General features: G+C 42.0%; 1 protein-coding gene across 1 annotated transcript in view; it reads right to left on the bottom strand.

Annotated features, from left to right (window-relative positions):
• Positions 1-17,471, bottom strand: part of MCUB (mitochondrial calcium uniporter dominant negative subunit beta) — a 93,879-nt gene extending 76,408 nt beyond the window's left edge. The window contains 1 exon segment of the mRNA XM_068543295.1: positions 17,275-17,471. Coding sequence (XP_068399396.1) covers positions 17,275-17,370 — 96 coding nt within the window. The 5' untranslated portion in view covers positions 17,371-17,471.
• Between the last annotated feature and the right edge of the window lie 884 nt (positions 17,472-18,355).

Genomic DNA, 18,355 nt, shown 5'->3' with positions numbered 1-18,355 from the left:
AAAACTTAGTCACTGGCACGAATTCAGACTTCGCTAATTAAATGGAGGCACAATCCCACTAAATAAACTAATTAAATGAAACTGCCTGGGTTCTTTATAAAGTGACTTTCATATGTGAAGAAGGGCTACAGCCTGTTAAAAGAGCACTGCTGCTTAAAGCTCAAATGGACACCAGTTATGAGCAGCACGCCTGGGTCACTGCCAGGCAAAACCTCACAGCAAACATTTCTAAACCTGTAAACCTTCACAGAAAGATTGATAATATCATACAAATAATAGGCCAAAACACAAACCACCCCCACTAAATAGTTAATACACTATGATCAATCCAAAGCCTTTTCTTGGTGGGGAAGGCAGACGGTAACAGGTGGTCAGCAAGAGAGGTACAGCAGTGGATCAATTCTGAGCTAGCTCTTTGGGTTTATCAATCTCAGACTGCAGCAGTTTCTGCCTCTGTGATGGATATCAAAGGCTGTACACCTGAGGGACCTCACAGAGATGAAAGGAACCTCAGAGTTCACCTCTGCTGACCTCCCATTTTGACCTGGACCCCACCCAGGTTCCAAGCACCCCTACTTAAGCTTACTTCTTGGCTTCTTGATAATCCACACCTCACCATCCTATCTACTCAGTCTAACTTCCTCATGCACTTATAGGTCTCACACTTTTTTTTTTAAATCTCTCTCTCTGCTTTATCTGTTCTCATTTGGGTTGCATTCTCTGTTCCTAGAACAGTCAAGTTCCCTGATCCCTGGTCTAGACTACAGCGCTGTATTCAAAACGACCACTCCTTTACCAGTGCCTCAACCACAGCCTGGCCTCTGTCTCCCATCCCACCTTGGCCTGACCTGTGAGTGCAGCTGCCACTTCCAAGTACTGCACAGGTGTTACCTCACCCCTCCTGTGAGGCTTATCAACTTACTGCCTGTAAGCTCCAAATTCACCCTTTTTCACTGCTCTGTGAAAATGAATCTGGGTTCTTCAGATATTTTTCCTTTGCTGGTTGGCACTAAAGTCTTGTCAGTAGGGGTGTTGAAGAAACACTGAAGGAGGAAAAGGGGGTTTGCTTCCTGTTTCTGGTGTCCTCACTGAGCAGGCTCCTGCAGCACCAGAGGATTCTCCAGTGCTTCTCTAGCTTCTGCTTGAGTTCCTCTAGTAACTTAAGAGTCCTGTATTTAAGGACAGTCTATCCAGTCTCTTCAATAAGATATGCTGGGAAAACTGGAACATGTAAAAGAACGAAATTAGAACATTTTCTCATTCCATATACAAAAATAAACTCAAAATAGATTAAAGACCTAAGTGTAAGACGGGAAACCATAAAACTCTCAGAAGAAAACATACCCAGCACATTCTTTGACATATGTCTTACCAATATTTTTTGGATCTGTCTCTTCAAGCAAGGGAAACAAAAGCAAAAATAAACAAATGGGACCTAATCAAACATAAAAGCTTTTGCACAGCAAAGGAAACCATCAGCAAAATGAAAAGACAACCTACTGAATGGGAGAAGATATGTGAAAATGATATTTCTGATAAGGGGTTAATATCCAAACTATACAAAGAGCTCATACAACTCAATATCAAAAAAACAAACAATCTGATTAAAAAATGGGCAGAAGACCTGAATGGACATTTTTCCAAAGAAGACAAACAAATGGCCAACAGGTACATGAAAAGATGTCCAACATCACTAATCATCAAAGACATGAAAATCAAAACCACAATAAGCTATCATCTCACGCCTGTCAGAATGGCTATCATCAAAAAGACAACAAATAATAAATGTTGGCAAGGATATGGAAAAAAGGAAACACTAGTACACTGTTGGTGGGAATGTAAATTGGTGCAGCCATCGTGGAAAACAGTATGGAGGGTCTTCAAAAAATTAAAAATAGAACTATCACATGGTCCAGCAATTCCAATCCTGGGTATAAATCAGAAGAAAATGAAAACACTAACTCGAAAACATATGCACTCCAATGTTCATGCAGCATTATTTACAATTGCCAAGATATGGAAGCAAACTAAGAGTCCATCAACAGATGAATGGATAAAGATTTGCCATATATATATATACACAGTGGAATATTACTTAGCCATAAAAAAAGAATGAAAAATTTCACTTGCAACAAGATGGATGGACCTGGAGGGTATTATGCTTAGTGAAGTTAAGTCAGACAGAGAAAAACAAAAACTGTACTTTTTCACTTATATGTGAAATCTAAAAAATAAAACAAACAAATATAACAAAACTGAAACAGACTTGCAGATACAGAGGACAAACTAGTGGTTATCAGTGGGGAGAGGGGTTGGGAGAGGGGCAAGATAAGGAAAGGGGATTAAGAGATATAAACTAGTAGGTCTAAAATAAGATACACGGACTTCCCTGGCAGTGCAGTGGTTAAGAATCCACCTGTCAATGCAGGGGACACAGGTTCAAGCCCTGGTCCAGGAAGATCCCACATGCCGTGGAGCAACTAAGCCCATGTGCCACAACTACTGAGCCTGCACTCTAGAGCCCGCGAGCCACAGCTACTGAGCCCGTGTGTCACAACTACTGAAGCCCGCACGCCCTAGAGCCCGCACGCTGCAACTACTGAGCCCACGCGCCGCAACTACTGAAGCCCACTCGCCTAGAGCCCGTGGTCCGCAACAAGAGAAGCCACCTCAATGAGAAGCCCATGCACTGCAGCGAAGAGTAGCCCCCGCTCGCCACAACTAGAGAAAGCCCGCGTGCAGCAACGAAGACCCAACGCAGCCAAAAGTAAAATATAAATAAATTATTTAAAAAATAAAATAAGGGCTTCCCTGGTGGCGCAGTGGTTGAGAATCTGCCTGCCAATGCAGGGAACACGGGTTCGAGCCCTGGTCTGGGAAGATCCCACATGCCGCAGAGCAACTGGGCCCGTGAGCCACAACTACTGAGCCTGCGCGTCTGGAGCCTGTGCTCCGCAACAAGAGAGGCCGCGACAGTGAGAGGCCCGCGCACCGCGATGAAGAGTGGCCCCCGCTTGCCGCAACTAGAGAAAGTCCTCGCACAGAAACGAAGACCCAACACAGCCAAAAATAAATAAATAAATTTTTTTTTAAAATGCTAAAAAATAAAAATAAAATAAGATACAAAGATGTAAACTACAGAACAGGGAATACATTTTATTATTCCCAATATTTTATAATAACTTTAAATGGAGTATAATCTATAAAAATATCAAATCACTATGTTGTAAACCTGAAACTAATATAAGACTGCAAATCAACTATACCTCAATTAAAAAAACAAAGTGGTCTATGCATTGGTGGACAGGCAGAATACATATAGTTTCTTAAATTAAGCTGAACTCTGACCTCCTAATGCCCAATCTTAGGGGTAATTTCCTTGCTCTGAAGCAACACAGAATGACATATCTTTCACATAATACCTTCTCAGATGTTTGAAAACAGATTTTGCGTCTCCTTTGCCTTCTTTTTCACCAGATTAAAAATATCCATTCCCTGAAATCATCTCTGATATAAATCCTTAACATCTTAACTGCCTTCTGGATGCACTTCCCTCCCACCAGCTTGTCAGCGTCCCTTCTAAAGCACTGCCCCAGTAACAAAACATCAGGCCCCGATGCAGTCTGACAAGCCTGGTGCAATGTAATGGGACTATCGCTCGTGGTGATTAAGACTCTGCACATCCCTTCAATCAGTTAGGAGCCAAACTAGAGTTCTGGAAATTCAACATTCAGAGGTGGCTTGCGGGTAAACTGAAACTCCCGGATCCCCTGCACACAACTAACTACCAAGCAGGATTTACTCATCCTATACTTTTTTCCTGCATCAGGAGAGACTCTGCCTTCCTCTAGCACTGTTAAATTGTTTTTTTCCCTACTATTCTTAAAGCAATAGCCCAGATTAATCTGCTGCAGTATGGAATGAGAATAAGAAGCCTCCAGTAAAAGACAATTCCATACGACCTAGGATGATATTTTATGTTTGGATACTGCCAGGACAGGCCCAGGCACAGTTCAAAATATTGTAATATGTTCAGTTTGGTGATAATATTTCCAATTATATATATTTTTATATATTATATATATTACATAATATTATATATATATATATACACACACACACACACACACACACACACACACACACACACAGCTCTTTGGACAACTCTTTCATTGAAGCCTCATTTAATGTTTCATAGACAATATAGTGTCCAAGTTCAAGAAATGTATAGGAATCTATGACAATCTAGCCATTTCATTATATAAAACAATAACTATGTTGAAGTGCATGAAAAGCAATGAGAAAGGAAAACACTTCTAATATTCCAAAGTCAAAGTTACACATTTAAGACTGATCAATAGTGATATCCAAGCCTGACAAATTAAAATTAAAAAGCCTGTGATTAAAAAGATGTGATTAAGTAAATAATGTGGTGAGGAGACAATATACAAGGTTCTACTAATAAATCTCTTTCTGAATATGCCCTGAACTATAGTAGATTAGTCTCACTATTATGTTATATACTAAGATACGTTTTAGTCAAAGACTCAGCATCTGTCAACCATCCTAAGCATCTACTTAAGATTTCCCTTTTTTTAGACCATATTTATAAGAGGCTAGCCTACAAAATGCCACTAAATTCATATACTAGATATGCATGATACTTTTATAACTTTCACTATTGCTCCTTTATCTATTAATCACCACAGTTCCTCTAAAGGAAGTCCTTCCCTAAGACTATATTGTCAGCATCTTCTCTCAACTATACTTCTTTTCCTCCTTATCAGGTGTCATTGCACAAACTTGAATTCTGGCTTCAAATCCTAATTGAACCATTAGAATTTATTTCTCTCTCTTCCTTAGCTTAGCGTGTACAAGTGAGACTACACCCTTTCCTATTAAGTTACAGCCCCAAGGGCAGCTTATAATGAAGCCAACGAAGTGTCAAATGTTCCTGTTCCAACCTAAATTAAAAATGCTGAATTTCCACCATTTCCTTTTTAAGTTTTCCAGGGAGAAATAAAGTTTCCCTGTAAATATCTACTGCTGAAGAACTCATACAAACGAAGCACAGTAGAGCCTTGAAAATTCAGTGCTCACAAAAAGCAAAACCATCCTGTTTCTAGTCAAGGGGAATGCAGCAGAACACCTAAATGTCCACTAAAATCCTATCTCCCTTCTTCCATGGTTACCAAGTGTTCGCTGGAATGTGGCTCCCAGGCAGCACGACTTCTCTCAGCCCCCGTGCAGCTCAATATGGCCATCTGACCCGTTCAATGAAATATTCAATGGAACATGAACGTAAGCGTTACGTGACATCTCCAGGCCTAGCCCGAAACCCCTCGCAAGCCTAAAAAACCCTTCCAAGCTCTTTTGAGTTTGGAAGCCATGTGTTGAAGACGAGAGAGGAACTGGTCAGCTTAGGGTCCCTGGATGACTGTGTGGAGCCGACCTACTGCTGACCTGAAAAGCTTACCTCAGAACCATCTCCTGAGAGAGAGAAAACTGACCTAAAGAATACAGAAGTTCAAGTACTGTTGAGTCTTTTGTTTCAGCAGCACAGCTTATGCTAATCAACAGAGATAATAGAAAATTCATTTAAAAAAAAAAAAAAGGTTTGGAGAAAGAAAATGGAGGAAAAACATACATAAAGACTGTAACCTCTAATGCTGGGTTCACATGAAAGACAAATGGTGCCCGTGGTTAAATAATTCCAGAGAGAAATAACCTACTGGAATAAATGCCTGGGCCAATGCACGGCCTCTTGAAGATTACTCTGCCAAGTCTTCACGTCTTCACCCATCACGCCACCTCTCCCACAGGAAAGAGACCTCACCACAGGACTCGGACTCCTCCCCTGATTTCAGACAGCAGCTCTTTATCTTAGTCCCAGCCGTCCATTCTCTTCCTTCTCTCACGTGCCAGGCACTGTGGCCTCATGGTTAGACGTAAGCCTAATAGTGGAAAACCGCTGAAATTCCTACACGTCTTCACATTCTTCCTCATGTCTGTCCAGTGTACCAGTCCCTGTTATTTCAGCTCCATGTACAGTGACCATGACTTCGTGACTGGTCCTTATTAACGTACTCACTTGCCCCATCCCACTATACGTACACCGAAGTACTATATCCAGATTCATCTTCTAAAATAACATTTCTATTACTACTGCCAAAATCTTGGTATAGAGTCTACAGATCAGGGGCTGGCAAACTACAGCTGGCAAACGGGCTGAATCTGGTCCATTGCCATTTTTGTACATAAAGTTTATTGGAACACAGGCATGCCCTGCATGGCAGCTTTTGCACTGCAACGGCAACACCGAGGACTTGTGACAGCTCATAGGCTGCAAAGCCTAAAATGTTTACCCTCTGGACCTTTATAGGAAACGTTTACCAACACCTGGTATAGACCAACATCATTTCTCAGAAAGACAATGGCAGCTATCTTCTTATACCTCATTCATTTAGCACCACTACAAGCACCTGTACTAGCAGAATAAGAAAAACCAAGATATATAAACATATATATATGGTGCCAAAAATTTAAAAGATATGGTACTTACTCTTCAGCAATTACTAGTGTACAGAGAAAAAGAATATTCATGAGGGGGAGCAGGCATGCTGGTAAGATACAGACACAAAAAGCCCTGATATAAGGGAGTGTACAAGTACCAAACGAGTAGTAAAATGAGTCAACTAGGCAGACACAGGAAGGAAAGATGGGGAAAAAAAATGGGCAGAGGGCCTGAGTATACATTTTTCCAAAGAAGATATACAAATGGCAATATGTACAGGAAAAGGTGCTCAACATCACTAATCATCAGAGAAATGAAAATCAAAACCACAATGAAGTATCTCCTCATACCTGTTATGAGTGGCTCCATTCAAAAAGACAAGAAATAACAAGTGATGGTGAGGAGGCAGGGAAAAGGGAACACGTGCACTGTTGGTGGGAATGTAAGTTGGTGCAGCCACTATGGAAAACAGTATGGAGGTTCCTCAAAAAGTTAAAAACAGAACTATCATATGATCCAGCAATTCCATTTCTGGGAAGTGGAAATGAAAACACTAACTGGAAAAGATATCTGCACCCCCACGTTCACTGAAGCATCATTTATAATAGCCAGAACATGAAAACAACCTTAGTGTCCGTCAACGGATGAATGGATAGAGAAAATATGGTGTACATATACACAATGGAATATTATTCAGCCATAAAAAGAAGGAAATCCTGCCATTTGAGGGGTGGGTGAAATGGATGAAGGAGGTCAAAAGGTACAAACTTGTAGTTTGGGGATGTAATACACAGCATGGTGACTATAGTTAATAATACTGCCCTGTATATTTGGAAGTTGCTAAGAGTAAATCCTAAAAATTCTTATCACATGAAAAAAAATTGTAACTATGTGTGGTGATGGATGTTAACTGTATTATCGTGATGATCTTTTCATAACACATACAAATATCAAATTATTATACTATACACCTAAAACTAATGTAATGTTATATGTCAATTCTATCTCAATTTCAAAAAAAAAAAAGAAGGAAAGATGATTTCCATCTAGTAATCAAGACAGGTTTCATTTACGAAAATGGTGAAGCCAAGGTCAGACTTTTAACCAGGAATAGAACATGGGCATGGCAGGTGGAGACAGCACAAGGTAAACTGTTATTTATGCTCTATAAAACATATTCCAGCCACGAATTGGTTGTTTTTCAACTTCAGGTTTCAACCATCAGTAACCATGCTTTGGGCTTTTGTAGTACTGCTTTCTGTGAGCCTCCAATAGCATCCGTCTCATAACGTCTCTGGCTTTTCTCCTTTTTTTTCTTTTCCTGCTCTTCTGCTTTAATCCTTCCATTCAGAGACTTCTGGTTGGGCTGCTCTTCCACTGGACAAGATAAGGCACAAGCTAAGCTGCTGTAACAAAGAGACCTAAAAGCACATGGACTCAAGAGAGATGTTTGTTTTTCTGGTAGGTAGGCAGTTGAGCGTAAGAGGACATTAATGCCATCCAGGGATGCAGGTCCCTTCTATCTAGTTGTCCCACCATCATCTAGAGGGTTATATGCCTCCACAGGGTCCAGGCTGGCTCACCCCTTCCACATCTACATTGCAGCCCATGGGAGAGAGTAAAAGGTAGAAGAGAGAAATCAGTTTCCTAATTAAGGATGTGAACAGAAATTACACTTCTATGTCACAGGAGATATCCAGAACTTGGTCACATGCTAGCTGCAAAGAAGGCTGAAGAACGTAGTATCTAGGAATGGTCCAATACACTAGAGCTGGAGTGGCAAGATTAGTTATACCTGAGGAAATAGGCTCGGAAGTAAGAGGATTTCTTGTGTTTTTCAACATAATCCATCCCCAATCTAATTTTTTAATGCAGTGCTCCCCAAACTGTATCCTGTAGACCACTCTCTTGGGAGAAGTTACTAGGAATGCTGTGGAGTAATAGAGATCTGTGATCAACCTCCTTCCTGCTCTCAGATCGTCCCAATGCCCATTAGCAAAGGTATGTAGTGAAGGAACACATCTAACTTGGTATGGCTTAACCCAGAATTCTTCAAACTTATAAGAACAGGGAATTTGTTTTTCTGAAACATCTATTAACATCCTAGGAATCAATGTCCTACAGGATATCAGTTTGTGATACAGAGTTTAATTTAATAAACATAATTCCTATAAGGTTTTAATATGGTGTCTAAAACTCTAATACAAGTCAAATCAAGGACCACACTTCCCAGAGAATACTTCCTGCTGCCTCATCAGAGTGCTTACTAGACCCCCAACTCCTTTCAGATTCCACCCTCTGTGCTTATGCCCATTCTTCCTACTCCAAATATGTCTGCTAAACCCTTCCTTACCCTGGTCTCAGAGCTTAGTCAAAATCTCACCTCTTTTCATCTCTTCAATTTCTAATGATGTTTCTTCTCTGAATTCTTTTAGTATTTATTGTCTCTGATATTTGACTCTCATGAGCCAACTGGTGAATGAACACGTATGTATCTCTTTTACGTGTCTTGTCTTCCACATAACTTTTAAGGATCTTCTCTGCAAGCTTTCAGACCTAGCATGAAGCACCGCAACTCCTCCACTGAGATCTCAGGGCTTAGATAAGAGTCGAAACCCACTTTAGAGACAAGGGAAATACGGGCAATTAAAATGCGACAGACCAGGGCTTGGCTCTGAAAAACCAAAAGCATGAGAAGTGGCACCTACATCTCAGAGTAGACGAACCTAACACCAGGATGGGGGAAATAGAAGCCAAACTTTCAGCTAAAACATTCTGAGGAATCAAGCCAGAACCAGCTCTTGGAGCTCGTGAGGGTGACGGCAGCACAAGTTCAGGTAGCAGCTGGAACCTCCACTGCCATCCTGTTTACCCCCTCTGTCCCCAAAGTCCAGAAATGCTGGGACAGTGGCATGAATCTTCTGGATTTATCAAAAGTCCCTATTCAAAGACCTCAGATTCTAGGCTGTACAGTAAAAGAGATGAATGGCAACCACTATACAGGTTTACCGATCCAATATCTGAACATTCAACGGTAGTCAACACATTTTGCTATGTATCCTGAAGGCACTCCCTTAACCAGCCCCCAAGTTCTGGAAGGCCAATGGATGATAATCTTACTCATGGCAATTCCATGCTCTAGAGGAATATGTCCCACTTCTGCAGTGGTAACGGGGGCCTTGTAATAGGTAAAGGTCTGCATGTTTCTTAATGTCAAAAATTATATTCCTTTTTTGCGGGGGCGGTTTCCAAAAGGTTAATTTTATATTTTGCCCAGGAAAATATAAAACTGTATCTTACAAATAAAAATTTTTATAATTGATTTTAAAATTACCATTCTAGTTCGTGCACTACAACTGCTGAGCCTGTGCTCTGGCGCCCGTGAGCCACAACTACTGAGCCCACAGGCCACAACTACTGAAGCCCGCGCGCCTAGAGCCCGTGCTCCGCAACAGGAGAAGCCACCGCAATGAGAAGCCTGCGCACAGCAACGAAGAGTAGCCCCCGCTCGCCGCAACTGGAGAAAGCCTGCTCGCAGCGACAAAGACCCAACACAGCCATAAATAAATAAATAAAATAAAATTACCATTCTAAATTATTTAAGTTTTCATGACTGAGCTTTTAGTACCAACACTAATAATTTTTGGCAATCACAAAACAGCATGTCACAAAACAAAAACCAATATGATCTAACACTCTGAGAATGCCATTTAGGAAAGTCCTCATCCGTGGAGAAAAGCGCTGCCTTACCCACATACAATCATCCTAAATCACCACCACACTTTCAGAACAGCCAAGAAAACACTTACACGCCAGGTTGTCCTTACAGAATTTATGTTTCACTAAACTATGTTGATTATGTCCTTTAAAACTCCTGATGTGAAAGCATATCTACAACAAAACAATTAACCAAAATATAATTGAAGATTGCTGCTTTCTTTCACTAGAAAATACAATACATACAAAGATTACTTTGATTAACTTTAAAAAAATCTTCACTATTCAAGCCTCATATCACAAAAGCTGGATAATAACGATTTAGGTGCCCCCCCTGGCTAGAGTCAGTGGGGAAGAGGAAATTGAGAAGTTCAGACCTGAAGAGAATACACCATTAAGGAGTCTATATGATATTTAGTTCTTTATAATCTATCCCTTCATTCCTCTACCCAACAAGCATTTATTATGCACCTACTGTGATGGGGCAGAAGCCATCAGAGATAAGGAGAAATTTGGGATTGACATGTGTACACTGCTATAGTTAAAATAGATAACCAACAAGGACCTACTGTGTAGCACAGGGAACTCTGCTCAATATTCTGTAATAACCTAAATGGGAAAAGAATTTGAAAAAGAATAGATACATGTATATGTATAACTGAATCACTTTGCTGTACACCTGAGACTAACACAACATTGTTAATCAACTATACGCCAATATAAAATAAAAATTAAAAAACAAACAAAAAACCAAAGGGCTAAGAGAATCCAGGTGGGAAAATCATATAAACCCAACTAACTACAATACAGGGCAAGATGAAGTACTGCAGTTACCGTGGCAGTGAAAAGGAAGGTGTAATTAATTCTGCCGGCAGAAACCACATAAAAACTGGGGTGAGGTGGGGTTGGGTAGGTATTGGAACTCAGCCTTGGGGGATGAGAATTCAGGAAGGTGAAGAGGGAGGGTGACGGGGGCGGGGGCAACGCTGCCCAGGGAACATCATAAACGCCACCAGGGACAAGCCACAAGGAGAGGTATTAGTCCATCGTGGCCGGATGTGGGCCTCGCAGGGCATGGAGTAGCAGGTGGGATTGGAGGGATGAAGCCACACGATTTCTGGATCAACTGCTGCTTATGTTTTACAGCTGGCTTACCTTGGTTTCGCTAATAGCAAACCCACAAAAGCGTATTTACAAGGTCAAAAGAAACCATTCTTTCTCCTGAAAAACGAAAATTGCTTCATGATGCATTATCTGAAACATTCCCAAAGCAGAGTTGCAGAAATGAGTTATCAGACTATAAAATGTCTCAACAAATATCCTCTAGCAAGGGCTTAGACAGCCAATGCTATGCTGGTCTGTTTGCACACATTTTCTAAAAAAAATTTTTTTTCAGGTTTATGGCCACATTACTGTCAGTCTCTCTGATAAAAATGCACACTTGTATTCCAGTTGCATTACTGGCAGAAAAAGAAGTTATTCATCAACAGCTTTTAAAATCCCCTCTTCAAATAATAGCCCACTCCCCTACTAGGGAAACTCATATACCAAAACAAAATATTTAACAAATGAGACAGCCACACATGAACACACACACACACACCAACACACACACAAGTCAGAAAAACAACAAGAATTCATCAAGAAGAATGATAACTTCTTTCCTCCAAACAGGTTCAGGGCATTTATTATTTATTGTTATGCCTAAGAGGTTGAAAATAAGCAAATCCATCTTTTGGTCCCAGAAATGAGATTTGAGCAATGCATTCATTATAAAAACACTCTTACTACAACAAAATAATTGAGAGTTCCCAGTGGAGTTAAATATTTTAGGATTACCACCTGTGTCCACAGCACTTTTATAAACCAAACCACCTACTCAACCTGGTAAATACCGTAAGACCCTCAGACAGAACCCAGATTCATGGTGTGACCCTTGTCAATCTTGAAGACTTTTTCCTCCCTTAAGTCTGCCACAATAAAACCTTGTATACCTGTCAGTTTCTTAATATGAGGTTCAATGTTTTATGTTACTTCTTGTTTCTGCTCACAGGCTATAACAATTTCAACTCTAGCTCCATCTCTCGCCTCTCTTTTCACTGCTCCCTATTTCTGGCCCTCAAATCAGAGATAGTCTCTTCAATGGACTTTGTTGATAGTGCAGATTTCACATATCACTTCTCACCAGTACTGTGAATCCTACATTGAGCTCTAATTATCCTCACAAGAGCTGCCAAACAAAAGCCTGGACTGCATGCTCTCCATTCCTGCAAACTAAGGTTAAAATGATGTAAAATCAAATAACATCATTTATGAGTTAATTTACATAGGAAACTCAGAATTAAGAGATGTAACGGGACTTAGTAGTTGACCCAAACTCGATTTTTACCCAGGTGAGGAAAGTGGAGGTAGCAAGGAAATAGGAAGATTTAGAACAGGTGAGGGTGGTAAGAAGAAAAAAGGTGAGAGGAGAGTAACCACCACCTTTAAGAGACAACAATATTTGTCAATTAAATCTCAATTAAAACAAAAAGAGAACCATAGCATCAAAAGTAGATTCTTAGAGCAACTCAATTCAGTGCAGTCAGTATGTGTGGAGCACTTTCTGTGAGTGAAGCACCAAGGACACTGCGAACAAGGAGCCTGGTTTGCCACGCTTCCACCATTAACTACTTAGAGCATATTTGTTCGAACACCAAAGAGCTGATTTTTGAAACTGAATAAAATCTTATTTATGCACCACTTTTTCCCATTAAAAGAGATCACAGAAAAATGAGTGAGGATATGAATGGAGGGAAAATGAAGGCAGAGAGGATGAAACCAAAAGTATGGTAAATACATAAAAGGCATGTCACAAGGTCTTAAACATTTGTTAGAAGGTGGGTTGAAAATCTGACCGTAAGCTTTCTGGCAGCCAGTGCGTAGAGAGAACAGCCGTGGCTGTATACCTCACTGCATAATAAACCCCAAATCAGTTCAGGAGAAACCCAATTCTAAGACTAAGACTACACAGCAGCTTCTTTCAATGGGTCCTCGTAAAGAGTACCTCTTAACTGACTACCAAGTTTCATAGGCCTGTTTCTTAAAAGGTATGCCAATGAGGAAAGTTTAGTAAAACATTTGGGTGAGGGATCCCATACCACGCAGTCTAAATACCTAGCTCAGAGAACAGAGCTGGTATTTGTTTTAAAAACCAGGAAAATTAATAATGTGGTAAGTTAAATGGGATCAAAAATTAGATACTTCTAGAATATAGCTAAGATAATGCTATTTTATTATCTATTGGTTTATAGCCTGTACGTTAGGCCAAGATGTCTACTATATAATGGCTTTAGGGTTCTAATGCTAGATTCTCTTGAATAAGCAACAATTCACAGTTGAAATCATTGGCAATGACAGAATTAAGTATTAGAGCAAGACAATTCATAATTCCTAAGAGAATACTATTATGCCATGCTCGCCCCATGTCAAATAAATTCCAATTCCTTTTTAAAGGGGAAAAGTTATTACAATCATTAGTTAAAACTGCCACTTTACTGGCTGCCTAAGATCATAAAAGAGGATTTTCAACCGTTGAGACAAACATTCTGACACTGACAATATTTTATTATTTTATAATATTTACAACCCGCGGTAAAATAACAAAATGGTAATTTTAGAGATGGAAAGGGCTTTTGAGACCACTTAGACAAATCTTGTTTTGAAAAGGGAGTAAAACAGGCTCAAAGTAGACTGAATGACTTGGCTAAGTTCAGGAGCTAAGTGGTGGCAGGGCCGGGCTGGCCCTCAGATGTCCCAGTTGCCTAATACCAACTGAATTAGCTGCTCATTTCTATTCTATGAAGTAAATACATCTGGTTTATATAGCTATTAGATTAACCAATATTTAGCCTCTGGTTTTCTACCGTAGTTTCATAGAGACCTCATTCAACAAATATTTATCTGCCAAGCCACAAAATGATTTCCCAGCTTAGAGTTTGCTGTAAAACAGAATACTGTTAAATTGCAATAAACAGTAAAGTAAAACAAAAACAAAAATAAGCAAACAAAAAACCCAGCCCTAATACCTAAGTGCTGGGAAGGTAGTAATGTTTAACATTTAATAAACAAACTGGTCTAAAATTACTTTGAGGCCAAAGCATCCATGTCTTTTCTACAATGTAAGTACAATCACCAACATACAAATCAATCACTGTCCTCAGGAGCGAGCTCTGAAACGAGGATTATAGTATACAACGCACCAATTACAAACACGTGAGGTAGAATCATAGGAATGTGTCAAACGAGAATGACATGTTTATTAAATTCAAAAGATGAAAACAACTTCTTAACATTTGGTGGTGGCATTATAACATGTATATGCTTTGTTTCTGTGAGTTAAAAAAAAAGCACACTCAATACTTAAACTTCTCTGCAAAGTACACCTGATTTTTTTTAAATTTTAAACATAGCCAATGTAGGGACCCAAATACTGTACTGGCGACTTGAAATCACATCAGGGAGTCTCTCCAACTAAGTAGCAGAAGAACCAAATTAAGAAAGGCACAATTAGGCAAGAGCTTTCTGTTTAGTGATAATTTATCAGGCACCACGATCACTCAAAGCTGCGTCCTGGAGAACAAGACAGGCCGGCAGGAGCTGTGGATTGCTGGGACAACCACTCAGCCACAGCGCTGCAGACAAGCAGAGATTCTGTGACTGGAACGTAACCATGGACACCAGGCCATGCCTTGGCCAAAGGTAATATGGCGTGCTCTGGCTCTCTTATGCTTCAGACTAAATGTGTCCTTTAAAAAGCAATTCTGCTATAATAAACATACCCATGTTGACAAACTTTTTTCTACCCAAAAATCACTGGCAATTACTCACCTACCATGTGAAGCATAAATCTATTTTTCAAAAACACTAAATGCTCCTGTAAGGCACACTCCTACTTTCAGAAGAGGCCAAATATAATTGGGAACGCTTACTTGAGATACTATTAATGATAAGTCCTTTCAAGCCAGGATTTTATGAGCTGTCAGGTCACATGTATCACTTCTTTTTTTCCTGCTGCTTTCAGAGGCTCTAGAGATCTGAATGTTTACAGCAAAAATGTATGGAAATAACACCTGTCTTTAGCCACAGGACTTTTCATATCAAGTGGGGCAATCACAAAACAGTGAGACATTAGAATGAAAAGATGTCCCTACAACCAGTTAATTTGATTTGCAGAAAATGGTTTAGTAGCCCTAGCTAAAACTCCTAGGCAGCCAGGATATATGTCAGTTTCTTTATGGTACAATTTCAAAGAGCATATACAGAAGCACACTCAAAGCTTCTCTTTATTCTTTGGGGGTCTTTAATCAGACAAGTGAAATGATGGAAACATTTCTATTTCTAAGGTTCAGCAAATTGACTTAATAGCACAGACAGTCAAGACCTAAAACAAAAATCTGTAAATTAGAGACAGTCAAACATAAGACTTCTTAAGATGATTCCCCTATGATTAAGCCTAGTAAGCCCCACTGTATCATTTTCGACCTCTTTTAAAGGAGTATCTAATTCCTGCTGGGGCATGCAATGGCACTACCCTGGATAGCATCAGGTGGGAAACATGGAGAAAAGAGTTTAGAGTTGATAATCTGAGAAAGAGCAGCCAGTCTTAGGATCCACAAACATTCTACTCAAAATGTTAATTAGATTTAACAGAAAAGTGAATCAATCATTTAAGTTTAAATGGTGTCCAGTGAAGGGGGTTCCTTGTATTGGGTTGTCTTACTGTTTGGTATATCTTTGACTGTAAAGTGCAACATTTATAATAAAATCACAAATTTCACAAAATGAAAAAAGCCTCTCTCTCCCATTAGCCTATTAAGTCTACCCTTTTACATTTTAAGAAGTTTGCCCCTGTCCTAGTTATAAGGAACAAAATGCCCTTCCTCATTCCCTTTCTAACATTCAGGGAAGGCATTTTAAAAATGCACTTAAACATTTCTTCCACCATTCCAAACTCTGAAGCCCTGAGAGAGCTGGAGGGGAAAAAAAAAAAGAGAAAAAATGAAGCGGACGTGAAAGTGACAAGATACTGGTAATGACATCGCTTACTTTCTGCTTTTCTTTCAAACTGCACAACTGGAAGAAAAAATAAATCTCTTTCCGGTTAACAATCTGAAACTGATTTATGAGGGTGTGGGGGGGCGGTGCTGGGAACTAAAACGCAAACCACGCCCTCCGCAACCGCGCACACCTGTAAGGCTCTAGTTTAAAGGCTGTCTTTCCGCATCAGGCTCAGAGTCAGGGCTCCTGGGCGCCTGTCAGGCTCCATCACAATCCCAGTTACAATCAGTACTCTCCCCCGTCTTCCTGTGTCTTTTTCAGTGCGCATCCACTCTCCTCCCTCCTCCCAAGCGACGGCCCTTCACAGACCACAATACAACTGGGTCAGGCCAACCGTTACTCACCAGCACACGCTCATGATTCCCCCGTCTCTCGAGTCTCGGAACAAAACGCGAATTTTTCTTCCCTCTTTGAAAGGGAGGTGCTCGCGGTTTTCAGGATGGAAATTCCACTCTCCTACGACAATGCACACTCGGGGCTGTACTCTGCTCGCGCTACCGTTTTCTTAGCCCCTTTCGGCCATTTCGGCACCGACGATCGAGCGGACAGCAAAACGGCTCTAAAAACTTATTCAAGACCGTAGTTTGGACGCGGGGGAACTGCCTGCCGGGGTAACTGTGTTGCTCCCCGGGCCGCAGCCCCATGGTCCCCGCACCCCAACTTAACCGAGGTGATGCGCCGGCGCACGTCCTTTCCTTCCTGGCCTTTCCTTCCCTCGGCCACTGGGGGTGACCCCGACTCTGGACCCCGGGGCCCACTTCCGCGGCCCGGGCGACCGCCTGTCGGGGTCCTCCCGCGCGCGAAGCCGGGGAGCCAGCAAAACGCAGTGAACGTCCCGGCCGCTGGGCTTTCGCTCCCGCGGAAGTTGCCCCACGCAAACTTTTCCAGCCGCCTCCCTCCAGCTCCCTCCCCAACCCCCGCCCCGGCACCGGCTCGGGCTTAACCTGGGGCATCGGCGGTCGCGGATGCGTTCGGCCTTGGGTTCCTGGGGTCTGCAGCAGCCGCGCGCGCCAGGGCCAGGGGCCCCTCCGGAGCATCATTCCGCCCGGCGCGGCGCTCCCGCCCCAGTCAGCGGGCCATCCTCCGAGCCGCACGACTGGGAGAGGGCGTTCCCGGTGGGCGCAGCCTCGCCGGGCCCCCGCCTCCCAGCGCAGCGCAGCGCAGCGCGGGGCGGGCTAAAGGGAGGGTGTGTCGCTCTCCTCTCTTCTCGTCTTCGCACGCAGCTGGGCGCCGGACTGTTTTCTTTCCTCCGACCAAAATTTTAAAAGGGAAGGGGGAGAGAAAGAGAGCGCGGGGGCACCGCCCTCCGCATCTCGGGTTTCCAGGGGCAGCGCGGACGCTGGGACCGCCTCGCTTCTTCCAGGGGAAGCCCCTTCTGAAATGAACGAGAACGGGCCCCTCGCACCTTGCGGGCGCTTGAATTCAAAACTGGCGAGTAATTCTGGGTACTCAGTGCCCTAGGGGCCGTCTGCTGCCTTCCACCCCGCCGGCAGGGAGGTGCGGGCCTGAGTGGCCATCTGGAGAGAGGCAGGGTCTCTCTGGAAGTTTCCCTCCTGGACTGAGAGGAAAGGAGGGAGAGAAGCAGGTCCACCAAGGCGCCACCTCTCAGTTGGCTCAGTGCGGGCTGCGGGCTGCGCCGCTCATTGCTGAGCGCTGTGAAGGTCACCCCAGACCTACCTCTGCCAGACGTTTGCGGTGACCCACCCAGAGCTCTTTGGGACCATCTCTCCCACAGTCGAATTGGCTTCTCCTTTGAAGCACGTTGTTAACTGAAGGAGCTAAGGAACAGCAACTGTCTTCTCGACAGCTGGGAAATCTAATGTTTTGTCTTGGAGACTTTTTGTTTGCGAAAACAAACACAAACCATTTAAGAGCAACCTAGTCCAACTTTCAAATAGCTTACTTATAATAGAGTTGCTAGATAAAATACAGAATGCCTAGTTAAATTTGATTTTCAGATAAACAACAAATAATATTTTTAGCATAAGTATGTCCCAAATATTGCATGGGTCACACTTATACTTT

This window comes from Eschrichtius robustus, chromosome 4 (assembly GCF_028021215.1).
Source record: "Eschrichtius robustus isolate mEscRob2 chromosome 4, mEscRob2.pri, whole genome shotgun sequence".
Classification (NCBI taxonomy): Eukaryota; Metazoa; Chordata; class Mammalia; order Artiodactyla; family Eschrichtiidae; genus Eschrichtius; species Eschrichtius robustus.
Note: the sequence above shows the minus strand (reverse complement) of the source record. Positions and strands in the feature narration are given on the sequence as shown.